This window comes from Chiloscyllium plagiosum, chromosome 11, assembly GCF_004010195.1.
Source record: "Chiloscyllium plagiosum isolate BGI_BamShark_2017 chromosome 11, ASM401019v2, whole genome shotgun sequence".
Classification (NCBI taxonomy): Eukaryota; Metazoa; Chordata; class Chondrichthyes; order Orectolobiformes; family Hemiscylliidae; genus Chiloscyllium; species Chiloscyllium plagiosum.
In genome coordinates, this window is record NC_057720.1 from 1,231,962 (window position 1) to 1,249,187 (window position 17,226).

The following is a 17,226-nucleotide window of genomic DNA, read 5'->3' on the forward strand; positions in this document are numbered from 1 at the left end:
AACTGGTCTTTCTGGGAGCAGATACGGTGGAGGCGGAGGAATTGGGAATACGGGATGGCATTTTTGCAAAAAGTAGGGTGGGAAGAGGTGTAATCCAGGTAGCTGTGGGAGTTGGTGGGTTTGTAAAAAAATGTCAGTGTCAAGTAGGTCGTCATTAATGGAGATGAAGAGGTCCAGGAAGGGGAGGGAGGTGTCAGAGATGATCCAGGTAAATTTAAGGTCAGGGTGGAATGTGTTGGTGAAGTTGATGAATTGCTCAACCTCCTCGCGGGGGCAAGGTGGCGCCAATGCAGTCATCAATGTAGCGGAGGAAGAAGTGAGGAGTGGTGCCGGTGTAATGACGGAAGATCGACTGTTCTACGTAGCCAACAAAGAGACAGGCATAGCTGGGGCCCATACATGTGCTCATGGCTACCCCTTTGGTCTGGAGGAAGTGGGAGGATTCAAAGGAGAAATTGTTAAGGGTGAGGACCAGTTCGGCCAAACGAACGAGAGTGTCAGTGGAAGGGTACTGTTGGGAACGTCTGGAGAGGAAAAAACGGAGGGCTTGGAGGCCCTGGTCATGGCGGATGGAGGTGTAGAGGGATTGGATATCCATGGTGAAGATGAGGCGTTGGGGGCCAGGGAAACGGAAGTCTTGGAGGAGGTGGAGGGCATGGTGGTGTCTCTAACGTATGTGGAGAGTTCCTGGACTAGGGGGATTAGGACAATTTCGAGGTAGGTAGAAATGAGTTCAGTGGGGCAGGAGCATGCTAAAAATGACCATTGATTAGTTACGTCAGTGATCGAGCTAGAGATAATCATTAGTTAGTAATATTAGAGATATAACTCGAGACAACATTAGTTAAGAATGTTGGAATGACCCTCTTTCAATATGGCTAGATATCGAAGCCTCCCAGGCAAGGTGCCCCCTTACCAGTTTGCTGTTTTTGGACAAGGTGAGGATAGTTAGGGAATATTGCCATAACCCAATAGTCATCAATACTGTTAAAGCATGGAGGGCAATTCGGCAGAGGGAAGGTAATATTGGCAAAACATCTTTGTTTACACCCTTTAGTGGCTATGCCGGGTTTTCAACCGGGTATGATAGATTCAGGATTTAAACATTGGGCAGCTAGGGGCATATCTTGCATGGGTGATTTATTTGAGGGAGATGTAATGATGTCCTTCAATCAGTTAGTACGGAAGTACGAGTTACCTAATAGAGACCTCTTTAGTTTTTTTCAAGTTAGGGATTTTATTCAAAAAAAGACCACATTTTTGACTGATCCCTACAAATGTGATATAGAAAGAGGGGTACTAAGGGCTAAGAGTACACTCTCTGTCAGTACTCTATATCACCAATTGGGGGATGCCACCTCAGATGAGTCTGATCGACTCTGCAAGATGTGGGAAGGAGAGCTGGGTGTTGAAGTTTCTTCAGAGGCATGGGAGGATATTTGGGAGAATGCAAGGAAGATATCAATTTGCAATAGGACCCATGCTTTACAGTTGAAGATTCTCCACAGGGTCCACTTAGCCCCAGACCATTTGTCAAAATTTAAACCAGGGGTATCTTCAGCATGTCCCAAGTGCAAGGTCTGTATGGATACTCTTACCCGTTGTCTTTGGTCTTGTGACAGGCTTCAAACATATTGGAGCGCTGTGGTGGGTGCAATGGAGAGGAATTTAGGTGTAGGGGTGGAGAAGGACCCTATTTCGCTTCTTATGGGCCTACCCATTGTATTTCCTGCAGACTCGCATAAGGCAAAACTTTTCAATATTCTTACATTCTGTGCAAGGAAGAATATCTTACTAGGTTGGATATCAGAAAACCCCCCAGGCCTGTCAGGTTGGCGGAAGATTGTTATGGAGCATATTCCCCTGGATTTTCTCACAAATATGGTACACCACAAAACTGAGAATTTTTACAAGACATGGCAACCCTTTTTGAATACAGATTTATCTGCCACACTAACAAGTGCTTTTATATAGCTGTAACAATTGTGTTTCATGAGTCCAATATCCGGGGAGGAGGAACTGTGAATGTATGAGTGTTTTGTTTGGCTGGGCTGAGTTATTACTATTTATTTGTATGTTGTTAGGTATTTATTTAGTTAGTTAAATAGCTAGTTTAATTTTTTTTAAATTTTATACTTCTCTATATATGTTTATACATTCGTATAGGAGGGAGGGTTGGGGAATATTCTTTATTATTTGGGTTTAGTTTTGTACTATTTTTGTACTGTTTTGAATTGCATTGTTTTGTATTTGTTGTAATATTGAAAAATCTATTTTTTCTTAATAAAAATATATTATAAAAAAAGTGTTGGAATGAAAATAATCTTCATCACATTTTGAATCGTCGGATTATTCGGTGACAGTAGAACTTGCATTAGGTTTTGAAATAACTTTTAAGTTCAGTGCAGGTGGGAAGAGTTAGACATGGCGATCTTAGCTCTCAGGAAACGTGGTTTAGATTAATGCAACACAGCTGGAGAAAGCAGGGATTTCTGTGTGCTCCTTCATTATCGGGACATCAGAGGTCTATTGGCAATTGCAGCCAACACCCTTAGCTCCTGTCGTAGAATGACCACTTAGTTGAGAGCTGGAGGGGCCAGATCCTTGAATCAACCTCTGACCCAGCTCTTCATTTGCTCTGCTAATCAGTCCCAATACTGGACCTGATCCCAAACCAGACTTTAATCCTCAAGCAGAGCCCAGGGTCAGCCAGGCTATGATCACAGCATCTATTGCAAAAAGAGACAAAACCAGTGATCTGACTGGAAGCACAAGTCAGAAGCTAACCCTGAAATCGAGATCAGGTTTCCCTCCTGAAGGTACTGCTGTTCTGACCCAGGACGTGCTCTGTAGCTGGACCTGACTGTGGTTCTGATTTCTTACTTAATGGAGGGGTTCTGTACTCCAAGGGCAGCACCAAGCCCCTGTTCCTGCTCAGCGCCAAACCCGTGTTCCTGCTCAGCGCCAGGCCCGTGTTCCTGCTCAGCGCCAGGCCCGTGTTCCTGCTCAGCGCCAGGCCCGGTGTTCCTGCTCAGCGCCAAACCCGTGTTTCTGCTCAGCGCCAAACCCGTGTTCCTGCTCAGCGCCAAACCCGTGTTCCTGCTCAGCGCCAGGCCCGTGTTCTGCTCAGCGCCAAACCCATGTTCCTGCTCAGCACCAAGCCCGTGTTGCTGCTCAACACCAAGCCCGTGTTCCACCTCAGCACCAGGCCCGTGTTCCACCTCAGCACCAAACCCGTGTTCCTGCTCAGAACCAAGCCCATGTTCCTGCTCAGCAAACCCGTGTTCCTGCTCAGAACCAAACCCGGGATCGTGCTCAGCGCCAAGCCCGTGTTCCTGCTCATTGCCAAGCTCGTGTTCCTGCTCAGCACTAGGCCCGTGTTCCTGCTCAGCACTAAGCCCGTGTTCCTGCTCAGCACCAGGCCCGTGTTCCTGCTCAGAACCAGGCCCGTGTTTCTGCTCAGTACCAAACCCGTGTTCCTGCTCAGAACCAGGCCCGTGTTTCTGCTCAGCACCAGGCCCGTGTTTCTGCTCAGTACCAAACCCGTGTTCCTACTCAGCACCAGGCCCGTGTTCCTCCTCAGCGCCAAACCCGTGTTCCACCTCAGCACCAAACCCGTGTTCCTGCTCAGCACCAAGCCCGTGTTCCACCTCAGCACCAGGCCCGTGTTCCACCTCAGCACCAAACCCGTGTTCCTGCTCAGAACCAAGCCCGTGTTCCTGCTCAGAACCAAGCCCGTGTTCCTGCTCAGAACCAAGCCCGTGTTCCACCTCAGCACCAGGCCCGTGTTCCACCTCAGCACCAAACCCGTGTTCCTGCTCAGAACCAAACCCGTGTTCCTGCTCAGAACCAAACCCGTGATCGTGCTCAGCGCCAAGCCCGTGTTCCTGCTCATTGCCAAGCCCGTGTTCCTGCTCAGCACTAGGCCCGTGTTCCTGCTCAGCACCAAGCCCGTGTTCCTGCTCAGCGCCAAACCCGTGTTCCTGCTCAGCGCCAAACCCGTGTTCCTGCTCAGCGCCAGGCCCGTGTTCCTGCTCAGCACCAGGCCCGTGTTCCTGCTCAGCACCAAGCCCGTGTTCCTGCTCAGCAAACCCGTGTTCCTGCTCAGCACCAGGCCCGTGTTCCTGCTCCGCACCAGGCCCGTGTTCTGCGCAGCGCCAAACCTGTGTTCCTGCTCAGCACCAAGCCCGTGTTCCACCTCAGCACCAGGTCCGTGTTCCTGCTCAGCACCAAACCAGTGTTCCTGCTCAGAACCAAGCCCGTGTTCCTGCTCAGCACCAAGCCCGTGTTCCTGCTCAGAACCAGGCCCGTGTTCCTGCTCAGAACCAGGCCCGTGTTCCTGCTCGGAACCAGGCCCGTGTTCCTGCTCAGAACCAGGCCCGTGTTCCTGCTCAGAACCAGGCCCGTGATCCTGCTCAGCACCAAACCCGTGTTTCTGCTCAGCACCAGGCCCGTGTTCCTGCTCACCTGTTCAGGGACAGCAAGAGCCTAATCGGCCCCTTAGCCTTGTCTAGCTGTTCAATATGATGAAGGCTGACCTGCCCTGATCCCTATTTACTCACCTTGGTGTTTTATCCTTGACTAATAATAAATCAGTGTTGATATTGTCAATTGACTCCTGCCAAGTTTCAGTAACTATTTTAGGGAGAGAGTTGCCCCTCCAGGTGTAATTTGTGTGAGGATTTGCTTCCTGACATCACTCGGATTGGAAGACCCCACTTTCTTGTTTTGGACTCAACCCTTAGAGATTCCCGAGACTTCCCACTCAATCCCCTCACCACCTTCATCAGTCACTTCAACAGGAGGGTATCAGAATTGGAGCAACCATGAGGCAGGAAGCAATTAGGAAGGCAAATGACACAGTGGCTATCATTGCAAGAGGGTTTGAGTATAAGAACAAGGAGTCTTACTGTAGTTGTACATGGTATTGCTGAGACTACACTGGAGTATATTATTCTGAAGATGTGTCACTGGATCCAAAATGTGAAGTCAAATTCATCTCTACAAATGCTGCAGACCTGTTGAGCTTTTCCAGCAATTTCTGGTTTTGTTTCTGGAGTGTGTAGTGTGCAGCTTTGGTCTCGCTAACTCAGAAAGAGGAATAAGGTGGTTTATGTGAGGATGAGGTGTGAAGACTCAGTTAGGGGGCTTGAGAGTTACAAGTTAGCCAGAAAAGATCTAAAGAGAGGGCTAAGAAGAGCCAGGAGGGGACTTGAGAAGTTGTTGGCGGATAGGATCAAGGAAAGTCCTAAGGCCTTCTGTAGGTATATCAGGAATAAAAGAATGACTAGAGTAAGATTAGGGACAATTGAAGACAGTAGTGGAAAGTTGTGTGTGGAATCTGAGGACATAGGGGAAGTGCTTAATGAATTCTTTTCATCAGTATTCACATTGGAAAAAGGCAATGTTAGTGAGAATACGGAGATACAGACTATGAGATTAGATGGGATTGAGGTTGACAAAGAGGAGGTCTTAGCAATTTTGGAAGATCTGAAAATAGATAAGAGCCCAGGGCCAGATGGGATTTATCCTGGGATTCTCTGGGAAGCCAGGGAGGAGACTGCAGAGCCTTTGGCTTTGATCTTTATGTCATCATTGTCGACAGGAGTAGTGCCAGAAGACTGGAGGATAGCAAATGTGGTTCCTTTGTTTAAGAAGGTGAGTCAGGACAACCCTGGTAATTATAGGCCAGTGAGCCTTATTTTGGCTGTGGGTAAGATGTTGGAAAAGGTTATAAGAGATAGAATTTATAATCATCTAGAGAGGAGTAAGTTGATTAGAGATAGTCAACATGGTTTTGTGAAGGATAGGTCGTGCCTCACTAACCTTATTGAATTCTTCGAGAAGGTGACAAAACAGGTGGATGAAGTTAAGGCGGTTGATGTGGTGTATATGGACTTCAATAAGGTGTTTGATAAGGTTCCACACGGTAGGCTATTGCAGAAAATAAGGAGTTTCGGGATTGAAGGTGATTTAGTGGTTTGGATCAGAAATTGGCTAATTGAAAAAAGACAGAGGGTCGTGGTTGATGAGAAATGTTCATCCTGGAGCTCAGTTACCAGTGGTGTGCCACAAGGATATGTTTTGGGGCCACTGCTGTTTGTCATTTATATAAATGATCTGGAGGTGGGCGCAAAGGATGGGTGAGTAAATTTGTAGATGACACTAAGGTAGGCAGAGTTGTGGATAGTGCCAAAGGATGTTGTGGATTACAGAAGGACATAGATAAGATGCAGAGCTGGGCTGAGAAGTGGCAAATGGAGTTTAATGTGGAAAAGTGTGAGGTAGTTCACTTCGGAAGAAGTAACAGGAATGCAGAGTACTGGGCTCATGGTAAAATTCTTGGCAGTGTAGATGAACAGAGAGATCTCCGTGTCCAGGTGCATAAATCCCTGAAAGTTGCCACCCAGGTTCATAGGGTTGTTCAGAAGGCATATGGTATGTTGGCGTTTACTGGTATGGGGATTGAGTTTCAGAGCCACGAGGCCATGCTTCAGCTGTACAAGACACTGGTAAGGCCACACCTGGCGTATTACGTGCAGTTCTGGTCACCACGTTATAGGAAGGATGTGGAAGCTTTGGAAAGGGTTCCGGGGAGATACACTAGGATGTTGCCTGGTATGGAGGGAAGGTCTTACGAGGAAAGACTGTGGGAACTGACGCTGTTTTCATTGGAGAGAAGGAGGTTGAAAGGTGATTTAATAGAGACTATTATAAGATAATCAGAGGGTTGGATAGGGTGGACAGTGACAGCCTTTTCCCTCAGATGGTGATGGCTAACACAAGGGGACACAGCTTTAAATTGAGGAATGATAGATTTAGGACAGATGTCAGAGGAAGTTTCTTTACTCGGAGAGTAGTACGGGTGTGGAACGCTCTGCCTGCAACGGTAGTAGACTCATTGATGTTAAGGGCATTTAAATGAGTATTGGTCATACATATGGATAATAATGGAATAATGTCGGTTAGATACGCATCAGATTATCTTCACAGGATGGTGCAACATCGAGGGCCGAAGGGCCTGTACTGAGCTGTAACGTTTTATGTTCTAAAGGATACTTACAAGAGCGTGAGTGCAGTGACGGTACACCAGTCTGATTACAGAGCTGCCCTATGAGGAGAGATCGGTTTGGTTGGGCCCCTACTCTCCACAGTCTGGAAGAACGAGAGCAAATCTGATCGAAACATATGGAATGCTGTCAGCGCTGTACTAACTGGATAGAGAGGGGTTGTATTGGGGGGGTTTAAGGTCCAGAGCAAAGAAGATAGTGTCAGGGTACGCTGTAGACCATTTTGGACTGAATTAAGGTCATGTTGCTATATTCAGAGATTGGTGAACCTGTGGAAATTTTCTTTGACCACAGATTGGCCTGTTTCCACACTGTAGGGATTCTATTCTAAGGCTGTGGAGGCAAAGTCACTGAATATGTTTAAAAAAGAAATACATTTCTTAGAGCTAAAGGTGGCAAGGAGAATAGGGAGAGAACGGGAGTATGGCTCTGAAATAGAGAATGTGCCAAGATCATGTTGAACAGTAAAACAAGCTCAATGGACCGAATGGCCTACTCCTGCTGCTATTTTCTATATTCTATTACCCATACATTCCCTCAAGTCTACTCCACTATGGTTCCTTGGTACCTCGATTCCACCTCCCTGCATTATCCCCATATCCTCGAAAACATTTAGTACCCATCAATGTTATCTATCTTGGTGGTCACATTCGGTAAAGCTGTGAAGGTTTGGTTGAATAAACCCGTTAATCTTGTCTCACCATCAGTTTTGCAGGCTTCAGTCAGCAGCAGTTTGACGATATTGGGATATCCCTTTGCACAAGCTAAATGCAGTGGTCTGTCTCCGACCTCCCCACTCACACTGGCGTCCGCCCCGAACTTCAGCAACAGTCTGGTCACCTGAGTGGAACAAGATCATGTCCAGTACAGAGGCTGTTACAGCATGTTAGAGAGAAAATAGTCATTTGCTCAGTCAGAATACAAGCTTTGCTAAAAAAAAAAGGCACATTTGTTGAAGTTTTTCATCTCACACTCACCAGAATACCAGCAACACACAAAAATATCAGTTCATGGGGAAGGCCAGCATTTCTACTGCATGGCACAAGCTGCTGGGCTGGTAGTTGGTTAGAAAATGGACTCTGGATGGTCAAGGCATTGCCACAGAGAATGTGCCTCATTCATGCTGACTGACAGTTAACAAATAGGCTCTCTTTAAAGTTAATGCAAGCAGGTTAAATCTAATCATTTTGAGCACTATCCTGTGAAATGAAGCAGTGAATGGCTGTCACCTATTTTGTTGAGGTGAAACAGTCACAGTGTGTGGATATATTCCTTTTGTCTGGAATGAGCAGGGCTTGACATGAATATAGCTGGAAATGTGTTGCTGGAAAAGCGCAGCAGGTCAGGCAGCATCCAGGGAACAGGAGAATCGATGTTTCGGGCATAAGCCCTTCTTCAGGAATATATATAGCTCACAGTAGATGCAAACTGGATGGACAATCCTACACTGTTTGCTAGCATTAATATCTCACTCAATCCAGCAAATGTCCAAGTACAGAATCACACTGACTATTACACACAGTATTGTGAGTTTTGTAAATATGGTCGGGTTGGGCATGTCAGTACCAGATCTCACTTGGGATCAGCCTGTGCCAACACTTTACAAGATGATAGCAATTTCTTCATGACCATGACATGACCATTTCCAAGGCTGACCCTTTTTTAAGAGTTGATGCTAGGATGGAGGCCAGGTTCCATCTGAACTTTCTGTAATTCACCAGCACAAGAAATGACGGAAGTTCCGAGATAGTTGTGGGAAACGGGGCACCTTTGATCGCCCTCACTTCATCTTCCAATGAATGTAACCCGGCGTGTTGACTCTTTAGCCCAAATAGGTCAGTTGGGATGCCTGAAACACACTTTTGTCCCTTCTAAGGTATACGCACACCTGGGAGAAATGTCTAAGGACGATGTCCAAATACTGTAAGTGCTCCTCACTGCTCTTCCCTTTTTCAGCATGTCATCCAGGTAAATGGTGACCTGGGGTTGACCTTGTAAAATGTTCTCCACCATCCACCGAATCACAGCACAGGCTGACAATACCCTAAATGGCAGTCTCGTAGATTGGTGCAAACCCTTAATGGGTATAGATTGTAGCGTACTCCTGGGAATCCTCATCCAACAGCAACTGCAGGGATGCACGGCTGACACCCAGCTTTGTGAAGGACAGCGCCCCCTCCTACCTCCCATACACCTCCTCTCCCAACCCCCCCCCCACCAGTTTTGTATATAAATCCCCCATTTGAGGGATTGGGTATTTATCCAGCTGTGAGAAGCAGTTTCCTGTTTGTTTAAGGTCCCTACAAAGGTGAACCAACCAATCAGGCCTCCCAGTTAGTATGATCAGGTGCTGCCCAGTTGACAAACTGGATTGGTTTGATTCCTTCACTCTCCAGCCTCCTGATTTCTGCCTCTACTTTTCCCTGTGAGGCAAATGGCCCTGGGCCAGCCTTGCAGAATCGTGGAATTGCTTCCTGGTCAACATATAAACTGGCCTTGGACCCTTTGATAGTCATAGAGTCATAGAGACATACAGCACGGAAACAGACCCTTCGGTCCAACCCGTCCATGCCGACCAGATATCCCAACCCAATCTAGTCCCACATGCCAGCACCCGGCTCATATCCCTCCAAACCCTTCCTATTCATATACCCATCCAAATGCCTCTTAAATGTTGTAATTTACCAGCCTCTCCCACTTCCTCTGGCAGCTCATTCCATACCCGTACCACCCTCTATGTGAAAAAGTTGCCCCATAGGTCTCTTTTATATCTTTCCCCTCTCACCCTAAACCTATGACTTTAGTTCTGGACTCCCCGATCCCATTTATCCTATCCATGTCCCTCATAATTTTATAAAGTTCGATAAGGCCACCCCTCAGCCTCCGATGCTCCAGGGAAAACAGTCCCAGCCTGTTCAGCCTCTCCCTATAGCTCAAATCCTCCAACTCTGGCAACATTCTTGTAAATCTTTCCTGAACCTTTTCAAGTTTCGCAATATCTTTCTGATAGGAAGGAGACCAGAATTGCACGCAATATTCCAACAGTGGCCTAACCAATGTCCTGTACAGCTGCAACGTGACCTCCCAACTCCTGCACTCAATACTCTGACCAATAAAGGAAAGTATACCAAATGCCTTCTTCACTATCCTATGTACCTGTGTCTCCACTTTCAAGGAGCTATGAACCTGCACTCCAAGGTCTCTTTGTTCAGCAACACTCCCGAGGACCTTACCATTAAGTGTATTAGTCCTGCTAAGATTTGCTTTCCCAAAATGCAGCACCTCGCATTTATCTAAATTAAGCTCCATCTGCCACTTCTCAGACCATTTGCCCAAGTGATCCAGATCAGGCTCACTGCCTTTATTCCTGATGAAGGGCTTTTGCCCAAATTGTCGATTTCAAAGCTCCTTGGATGCTGCCTGAACTGCTGTGCTCTTCCAGCATCACTAATCCAGAATCTGGTCCAGATCCTGTTGAAATCTGAGGTAACCCTCTTCGCTGTCCACTACACTTCCAATTTTGGTGTCATCTGCAAACTTACTAACTATACAACCTATGACATGAGATTGCATTGGATTCCCTACAGTGCAGAACAGGCCCTTCGGCCCTCGATGTTGCGCCGACCTGTGAACTAATCTAAGCCCATCCCCCTACACTATCCAATCATCATCCATGTGCTTATCTAAGGATTGTTTATATCTCCCTAATGTGGCTGAGTTAACTACATTAGCAGGTAGGGCATTCCACGCCCTTACCACTCTGAGTAAAGAACCTGCCTCTGACATCTGTCTTAAATCTATCACCCCTTAATTTGTAGTTATGCCCCCTCGTACAAGCTGAAGTCATCATCCTAGGAAAAAGACGTTCACTGTCTACCCTATCTCATCCTCTGATCATCTTGTATGTCTCTATCAAATCTCCTCTTAGCTGCCTTCTTTCCAACAAAGACAGCCCCAAATCCCTCAGCCTTTCCTCATAAGACCTTCCCTCCAGACCAGGCAACATCCTGGTAAATCTCCTCTGCATCGTTTCCAATGCTTCCACATCCTTCCTGTAACGGGGCGACCAGAACTGTACACAATATTCCAAGTGTGGCCACACCTGCGTTTTGTATAGTTACAGCATGACATCATGGCTCTGGAAATCAATCCATCCACCAATGAAACCTAACACACCGTGTGCCTTCTGAACAGTGCTGCCCACCTGGGTGGCAACTTTCAGGGATCTATGTACATGGACTCCAAAATCCCTCTGCACATCCAGACTATCATGAAGCTTTCCATTGACCCAGTACTCTGCCTTCCTGTTATTCTTCCCAAAGTGCATTAGCTCACATTTAGCTGCATTGAACTCCATTTGCCACCTTTCAGCCCAATTCTGCAGTTTATCCAAGTCCCCCTGCAACCTGTAACATTCTTTCACACTGTCCACTACTCCACCAATGTTAGTGTCATCTGCAAAACTACTAACCCATCCACTTATGCCTGCGTCTAAGTCGTTTATAAAATTAACAAACAGCAATGGTCCTAAAACAGATCCTTGGGGCACACCACTAGTAACCGGACTCCAGGCTGAATATTGCTGAAAATGTGTTGCTGGAAAAGCACAGCAGGTCAGGCAGCATCCAAGGAACAGGAGAATCGATGTTTCGGGCATAAGCCCTTCTTCAGGGCTCACTTTCTCCTCCAGGCTGAATATTTCCCATCAACCATCACTCGCTGCCTTTTTTCAGAAAGCCAGTTTCTAATCCAGACTGCCAAATCACCCTCAATCCCATGCCTCTGCATTTTCTCCAACAGCCTACCATGTGGAACCTTATCATCGACATTGCTGAAGTCCATGTACACCACGTTAACTGCCCTATCCTCATCTACATGCTTGGTCACCTTCTCAATGAAGTTTGTGAGACATCACCTGCCCTTGATGAATCCATGTTGACTGTCTCCAATTAAATTGTTGCTTGTGAGATGATTATAAGTCCTACCTCTTATAATCCTTTCCAAAACTTTTCCTACAACCGATGTAAGGCTCACTGGTCTATAATTACCTGGGTCATCTCTGCTGCCCTTCTTGAACAAGGGCACAACATTTGCAATCCTCCAGTCCTCTGGTACCAGACCTGGAGACAATGACGACTCAAAGATCAAGGCCAAAGGCTCTAACACTTCCTCCCTAGCTTCCCAGAGAATTCTCAGATAAATCCCAGGGGATGTATCTACTTTCACACCTTTGAGAATTGATAACACCTCCTGCTTACGAACCTCAATCCGTTCAAGTCTAATAGCCCGTATCTCAGTTTTCACCTCTACAATATTCTCCATTTCCTGAGTGAAAACACTTCAGAAATGTTCATTTAGCACCTCCCCGATCTCCACAGGGTCCACACACAACTTCCCACTTCTGTCTTTGACTGGCCCTATTCCTACCCTCGTCATCCTTTTATTCCTCACATACCTATAGAAAGCTTTAGGGTTCTCCTTTATTCTACCGGCTAAAGACTGCTCATGTCCCCTCCTTGCTCTTCTTAACTCTCTCTTTAAATCCTTTCTCGCTAATCTGTAACTCTCCATCACTTCATCTGAACCATCTCACCTCAACGTCACATAAGCATCCCTCTTTCGCTTAATAAGTGATACAATTTCTGTAGCAAACCACGGTTCCGTTATCTTATCACTTCCTCCCTGCCTGACAGGGACATACCTATCAAGGACATGCAATATCTGATCCTTAAACCAGCTCCAATATTTTGATTGTTCCCATCCCCTGTATTTTGCTAACCCATTCTATGCCTCCTAAGTCTTGCCTAATCACATTACAATTTCCCTTGCCCCATCGATAGTTCTTGCCCTGTACTTATCCCTTTCTATCACTAAACTAAATGTAACAAACTTACGGTCACTGTCTCCAAAATGCTCACCCACCACTAAGTCAAACACCTGGCCTGGTTCATTACCAAGTACCAGATCCAGTGTGCCCTCCCCCCTTGTCGGCCCTTCGACATACTGTGTGAGGAAACCCTCCTGCACACATTGGACAAAAACTGATCCATCCAACATACTGGAGTTATAGCATTTCCAGTCAATGTCGGGGAAGTTAAAGTCACCCATAACGAACACACTGTTCCTTTCACTCCTGCCCAGAATCGATTTGCTAATCCTCTCTTCCACCTCCCTGGAACTCTGCGGGGGCTGATAAAAAACTCCCAGCAGTGTGACCTCTCCTGTCCTGTTTCTAAACTCAGCCCATACCACCTCAGTAGACGAATCCTCGTCAACGAGTCTTTCAACCACCGGTATACTATCCTTGACTAACAAGACCACACCTCCCCCTCTTTTACCGCCTTGCCTGTTCTTAATGAAAGATCTAAATCCTGGAACCTGCAACATCCATTCCTCACCCTGCTGACTAATGCACCTGACAAGATTGGTAATTTATTATGGTCAATTCACCGAACCTGCACATCTTTGGACTGTGGGATGAAACTGGAAAACCTGGAGGAAACCCACGCAGACACGGGGAGAATGTGCAAACTCCACACAGACAGTCGCCTGAGGCGGGAATCAAACCCGGGTCTCTGGTGCTGTGAGGCAGCAGTGCTAACCACTGAGCCACTCTCCCACTCCAATGTTCACATCCAAATCATTTATGTAAATAGTGAAAAGTAGAGGACCCAGCACCGATCCTTATGGTGCTCTACTGGTCACAGGTCTTCAGTCTGAAAAGCAACCCTCCACCACCCTCTGTCTTCTACCTTTGAGCCAGTTCTGTATCCAAATGGCTGGCTCTCCTTGTATTCCGTGAGATCTAACCTTGCTAACCAGTGTCCCAAGGAGAACCTTGTTGAATGCCTTACTGAAGCCCATATAGATCACATCTACCGCTCTGCCCTCATCAATCATCATTGTTACTTCTTCCAAAAACTCTATCAAGTTTGTGAGAAATGATTTCCCACGCATAAAGCCATGTTCACTATCCCTAATCAGTCCTTGCCTTTCCAAGTACGTATACATCCTATTCCTCAGGATTCCCTCCAACAACTTGCCCACCGCCGAGGTCAGGTTCACAGGTCTATAGTTCCCTGGCTTGTCCTTACCATCTTTCTTAAACAGTGGCACCATGTTTGCCAATCTCCAGTCTTCCGGCACCTCACCTGTGACTATCGATGATACAAATATCTCAGCAAGGGTCCCAGCAAACACATCCCTCACTTCCCACAGAGTTCCAGGGTACACCTGATCAAGTCCTGGGGATTTATCCACTTTTATGCATTTCAAGACATCCAGCACTTCCTCCTCTGTAATATGGACATTTTTAAAGATGTCACCATCTATTTCCCTACAGTCTATATCTTCCGTGTCCTTCTCCACAGTAAATACTGATGCAAAATACTCGTCCAGTATCTTCCCCATCTCCTGTGGCTCCACACAAAGGCCGCCTTGCTGATCTTTGAGGGACCCTATTCTCTCCCTAGTTACCCTTTTGTCCTTAAATGCATTTGTAAAACACTTTGGATTCTCCTTAATTCAATCTGCCAAAGCAATCTCATGACCCCTTTTTGCCCTCCCGATTTCTCTCAAGTATACCCCTACTTCCTTTATACTCTACTAAGGATTCACTCGATCTATCCTGTCTATATCTGACATATGCTTCCTTTCTTTTCTTAACCAAACCCTCAATTTCTTTAGTCATCCAGCATTCCCTATACCTACCAGCCTTTCCTTTCACCCTGACAGGAATATACTTTCTCTGGATTCTTGGTATCCCATTTCTGACAGCTTCCCATTTTCCAGCTGTCCCTTTACCTGCAAACATCTGTGCCCAATCAGCTTTTGAATGTTCTTGCCTAATACCGTCAAAAGTGGCCTTTCTCCAATTTAAGGAAACTTCAACTTTCGATCTGGTCTATCCTTTTCCATCACTATTTCAAATCTAATAGAATTATGGTCGCTGGCCCCAAAGTGCTCCCCCACTGACACCTCAGTCACCTGCCCTGACTTATGTCCCAAGACTAGGTCAGGTTTTCCACCTTCTCTAGTAGGTACATCCACATACTGAATCAGAAAATGTTCTTGTACACACTTAACAAATTCCTCTCCCTCTAAACCTTTAACACAATGGCAGTCCCAGTCTATGTTTGGAAAGTTAAAATCCCCTACCATAACCACCCTATTATTCTTACAGATAACTGAGATCTCCTTACAAATTTGTCTCTCAATCTCCCTCTGACTATTCGGGGGTCTATAATACAACCCCAATATGTTGATCATCCTTTCTTATTTCTCAGTTCCACCCAAATAACTTCCCTGGATGTATTTCCAGGAATAGCCTCCCTCAGTACAGCTGTAATGCTATCCCTTATCAAAAACACCACTCCCCCTCCTCTCTCGCCTCCCTTTCTGTCCTTCCTGTAGCATTTGTATCCTGGAACATTAAGCTGCCAGTCCTGTCCATCCCTGAGCCATGTTTCTGAAATTGCTATGATATCCCAGTCCCATGTTCCTAACCATGCCCTGAATTCATCTGCCTTCCCTGTTAGGCCCCTTGCATTGAAATAAATGCAGTCTAACCTATCAGTGCTACCTTGTTCTCTGCTTTGCCCCTGCCTGCCCTGACTGTTTGACTCGCTTTTGTTCTCAAGTGTATCAGTCTCAGAGTGAAATCTTTCCTCACTATCTCCCTCGGTCCCACCCACCCCCACTTGAGCAGCTCCAGCAAATTTCCCTGCCAGTATATTAGTCCCCTTCCAATTCAGGTGCAATCCGTCTTTCTTGCACAGAACACTTCTACCCCAAAATGGCTTCCAATGGTCCAATAATGAGAATCCTTCTCCCATACACCAGCTCGTTAGCCATGCATTCATCTGCTCTATCCTCGTATTCCTGCCCTCACTAGCTTGTAGCACCGGGAGTAATCCAGATATTACTACTCTCAAGGACCTCCCTTTTAAATTCCTGCCTAACTCTCTGTAATCACCCTTCCAATGTCATTGGTTCCAATGTGGACAATGACTTGTTGCTGGGCCTTCTTCCCCCGTGAGAACATTCTGCACCCTCTCCGAGACATCCTTGATCCTGATGCCAGGGAAGCAACGCACCATTCTGATTTTTCTCTGCTGGCCACAGAAACGTCTCTCTGTACCTCAGACTAGAGAGTCCCCTAACACAATCGATCGCTTGGAACCCAACGTACCCCTCACTATATTAGACCCAGTCTCAATACCAGAAACTTGGCTGTTCGTGCTACGTTCCCCTGAGAATCTATCACCCTCTAAATTTTCCAAAACAGCAATACCTGTTTGAAATGGGGATAGCCACAGAAGACTCATGCACTGCCTGCCTACCTCTCTTACCTTCCCTGGAGTTAACCCATCTATGTGACTGTATCTAAAATTTCCCCCCTTCCTATAATTGCCATCCATCACATCCCCTTGCTCTTGTAAATTCCTCATTGCCTTTAACTGTCTCTCCAATTGATCCATTCAATCTGATAGAATTCGGAACCAATAGCATTTATTGCAGATATAATCCTCAGTAACACAGAAATTCTCCATAAACTCCCACATCCGACACGAAGAGCATATCACTCTACTAAAGGCCATGTTTGCTTCTTCCAGTCTACAGACCCAGAAAATAGCACTGTCTTATTCCTTTACAAAACACTGCTCCAGGACAACTTAATACATATGGCTTAAGAGACATATCTCAATAAAACATATAATTAATAAATAACCCATTAAACTCAGTATTGTAGATTTACAGCAAGGCTATTGTTAAAACTATTCACTTATCTGTTCCTGTGCTGTGACCTCTCCCAAACGGATTCCTCCAAAATCAGTTGTGAATTTTGCTGTTTGTTAAGTTTTCCCAAACACACTCTGATGTCCAGAGTTACATGAATTCAAACAGCAAAGGCAGTAACTGTGCAGATTCATTGCTGTGTCAGTTAGCAGTGTGGGTTTCTTTTTTTTTCTCTCTCTCTCTCTCTCTCTCCTGCACAGATCATGTGCTTCCTTTGTCCGTGCCTCTCCCTTTTAAAACTGCTGCTGTTTTGCCATTTTTTTCCAAGCTTCCAAAACCATGCAGTAGCATATGAAACAGTAATTGCTGCTTCTGGAATTCAAGGAAATCACCTCCAGCACCTAAAATACCTCAAAAA

At 46.1% G+C, this 17,226-nt stretch overlaps 1 protein-coding gene across 1 annotated transcript in view; it reads right to left on the reverse strand.

Moving 5' to 3' along the window:
• The window catches only part of LOC122554093 (serine/threonine-protein kinase TNNI3K), a 79,314-nt gene that overhangs the window by 29,214 nt on the left and 32,874 nt on the right, over positions 1–17,226 (reverse strand). Inside the window, exon 7 of the mRNA XM_043698548.1 lies at positions 7,772–7,910. Within this exon, the coding sequence (XP_043554483.1) occupies positions 7,772–7,910 (139 nt within the window). The remainder of the gene's footprint in view (positions 1–7,771; positions 7,911–17,226) is intronic.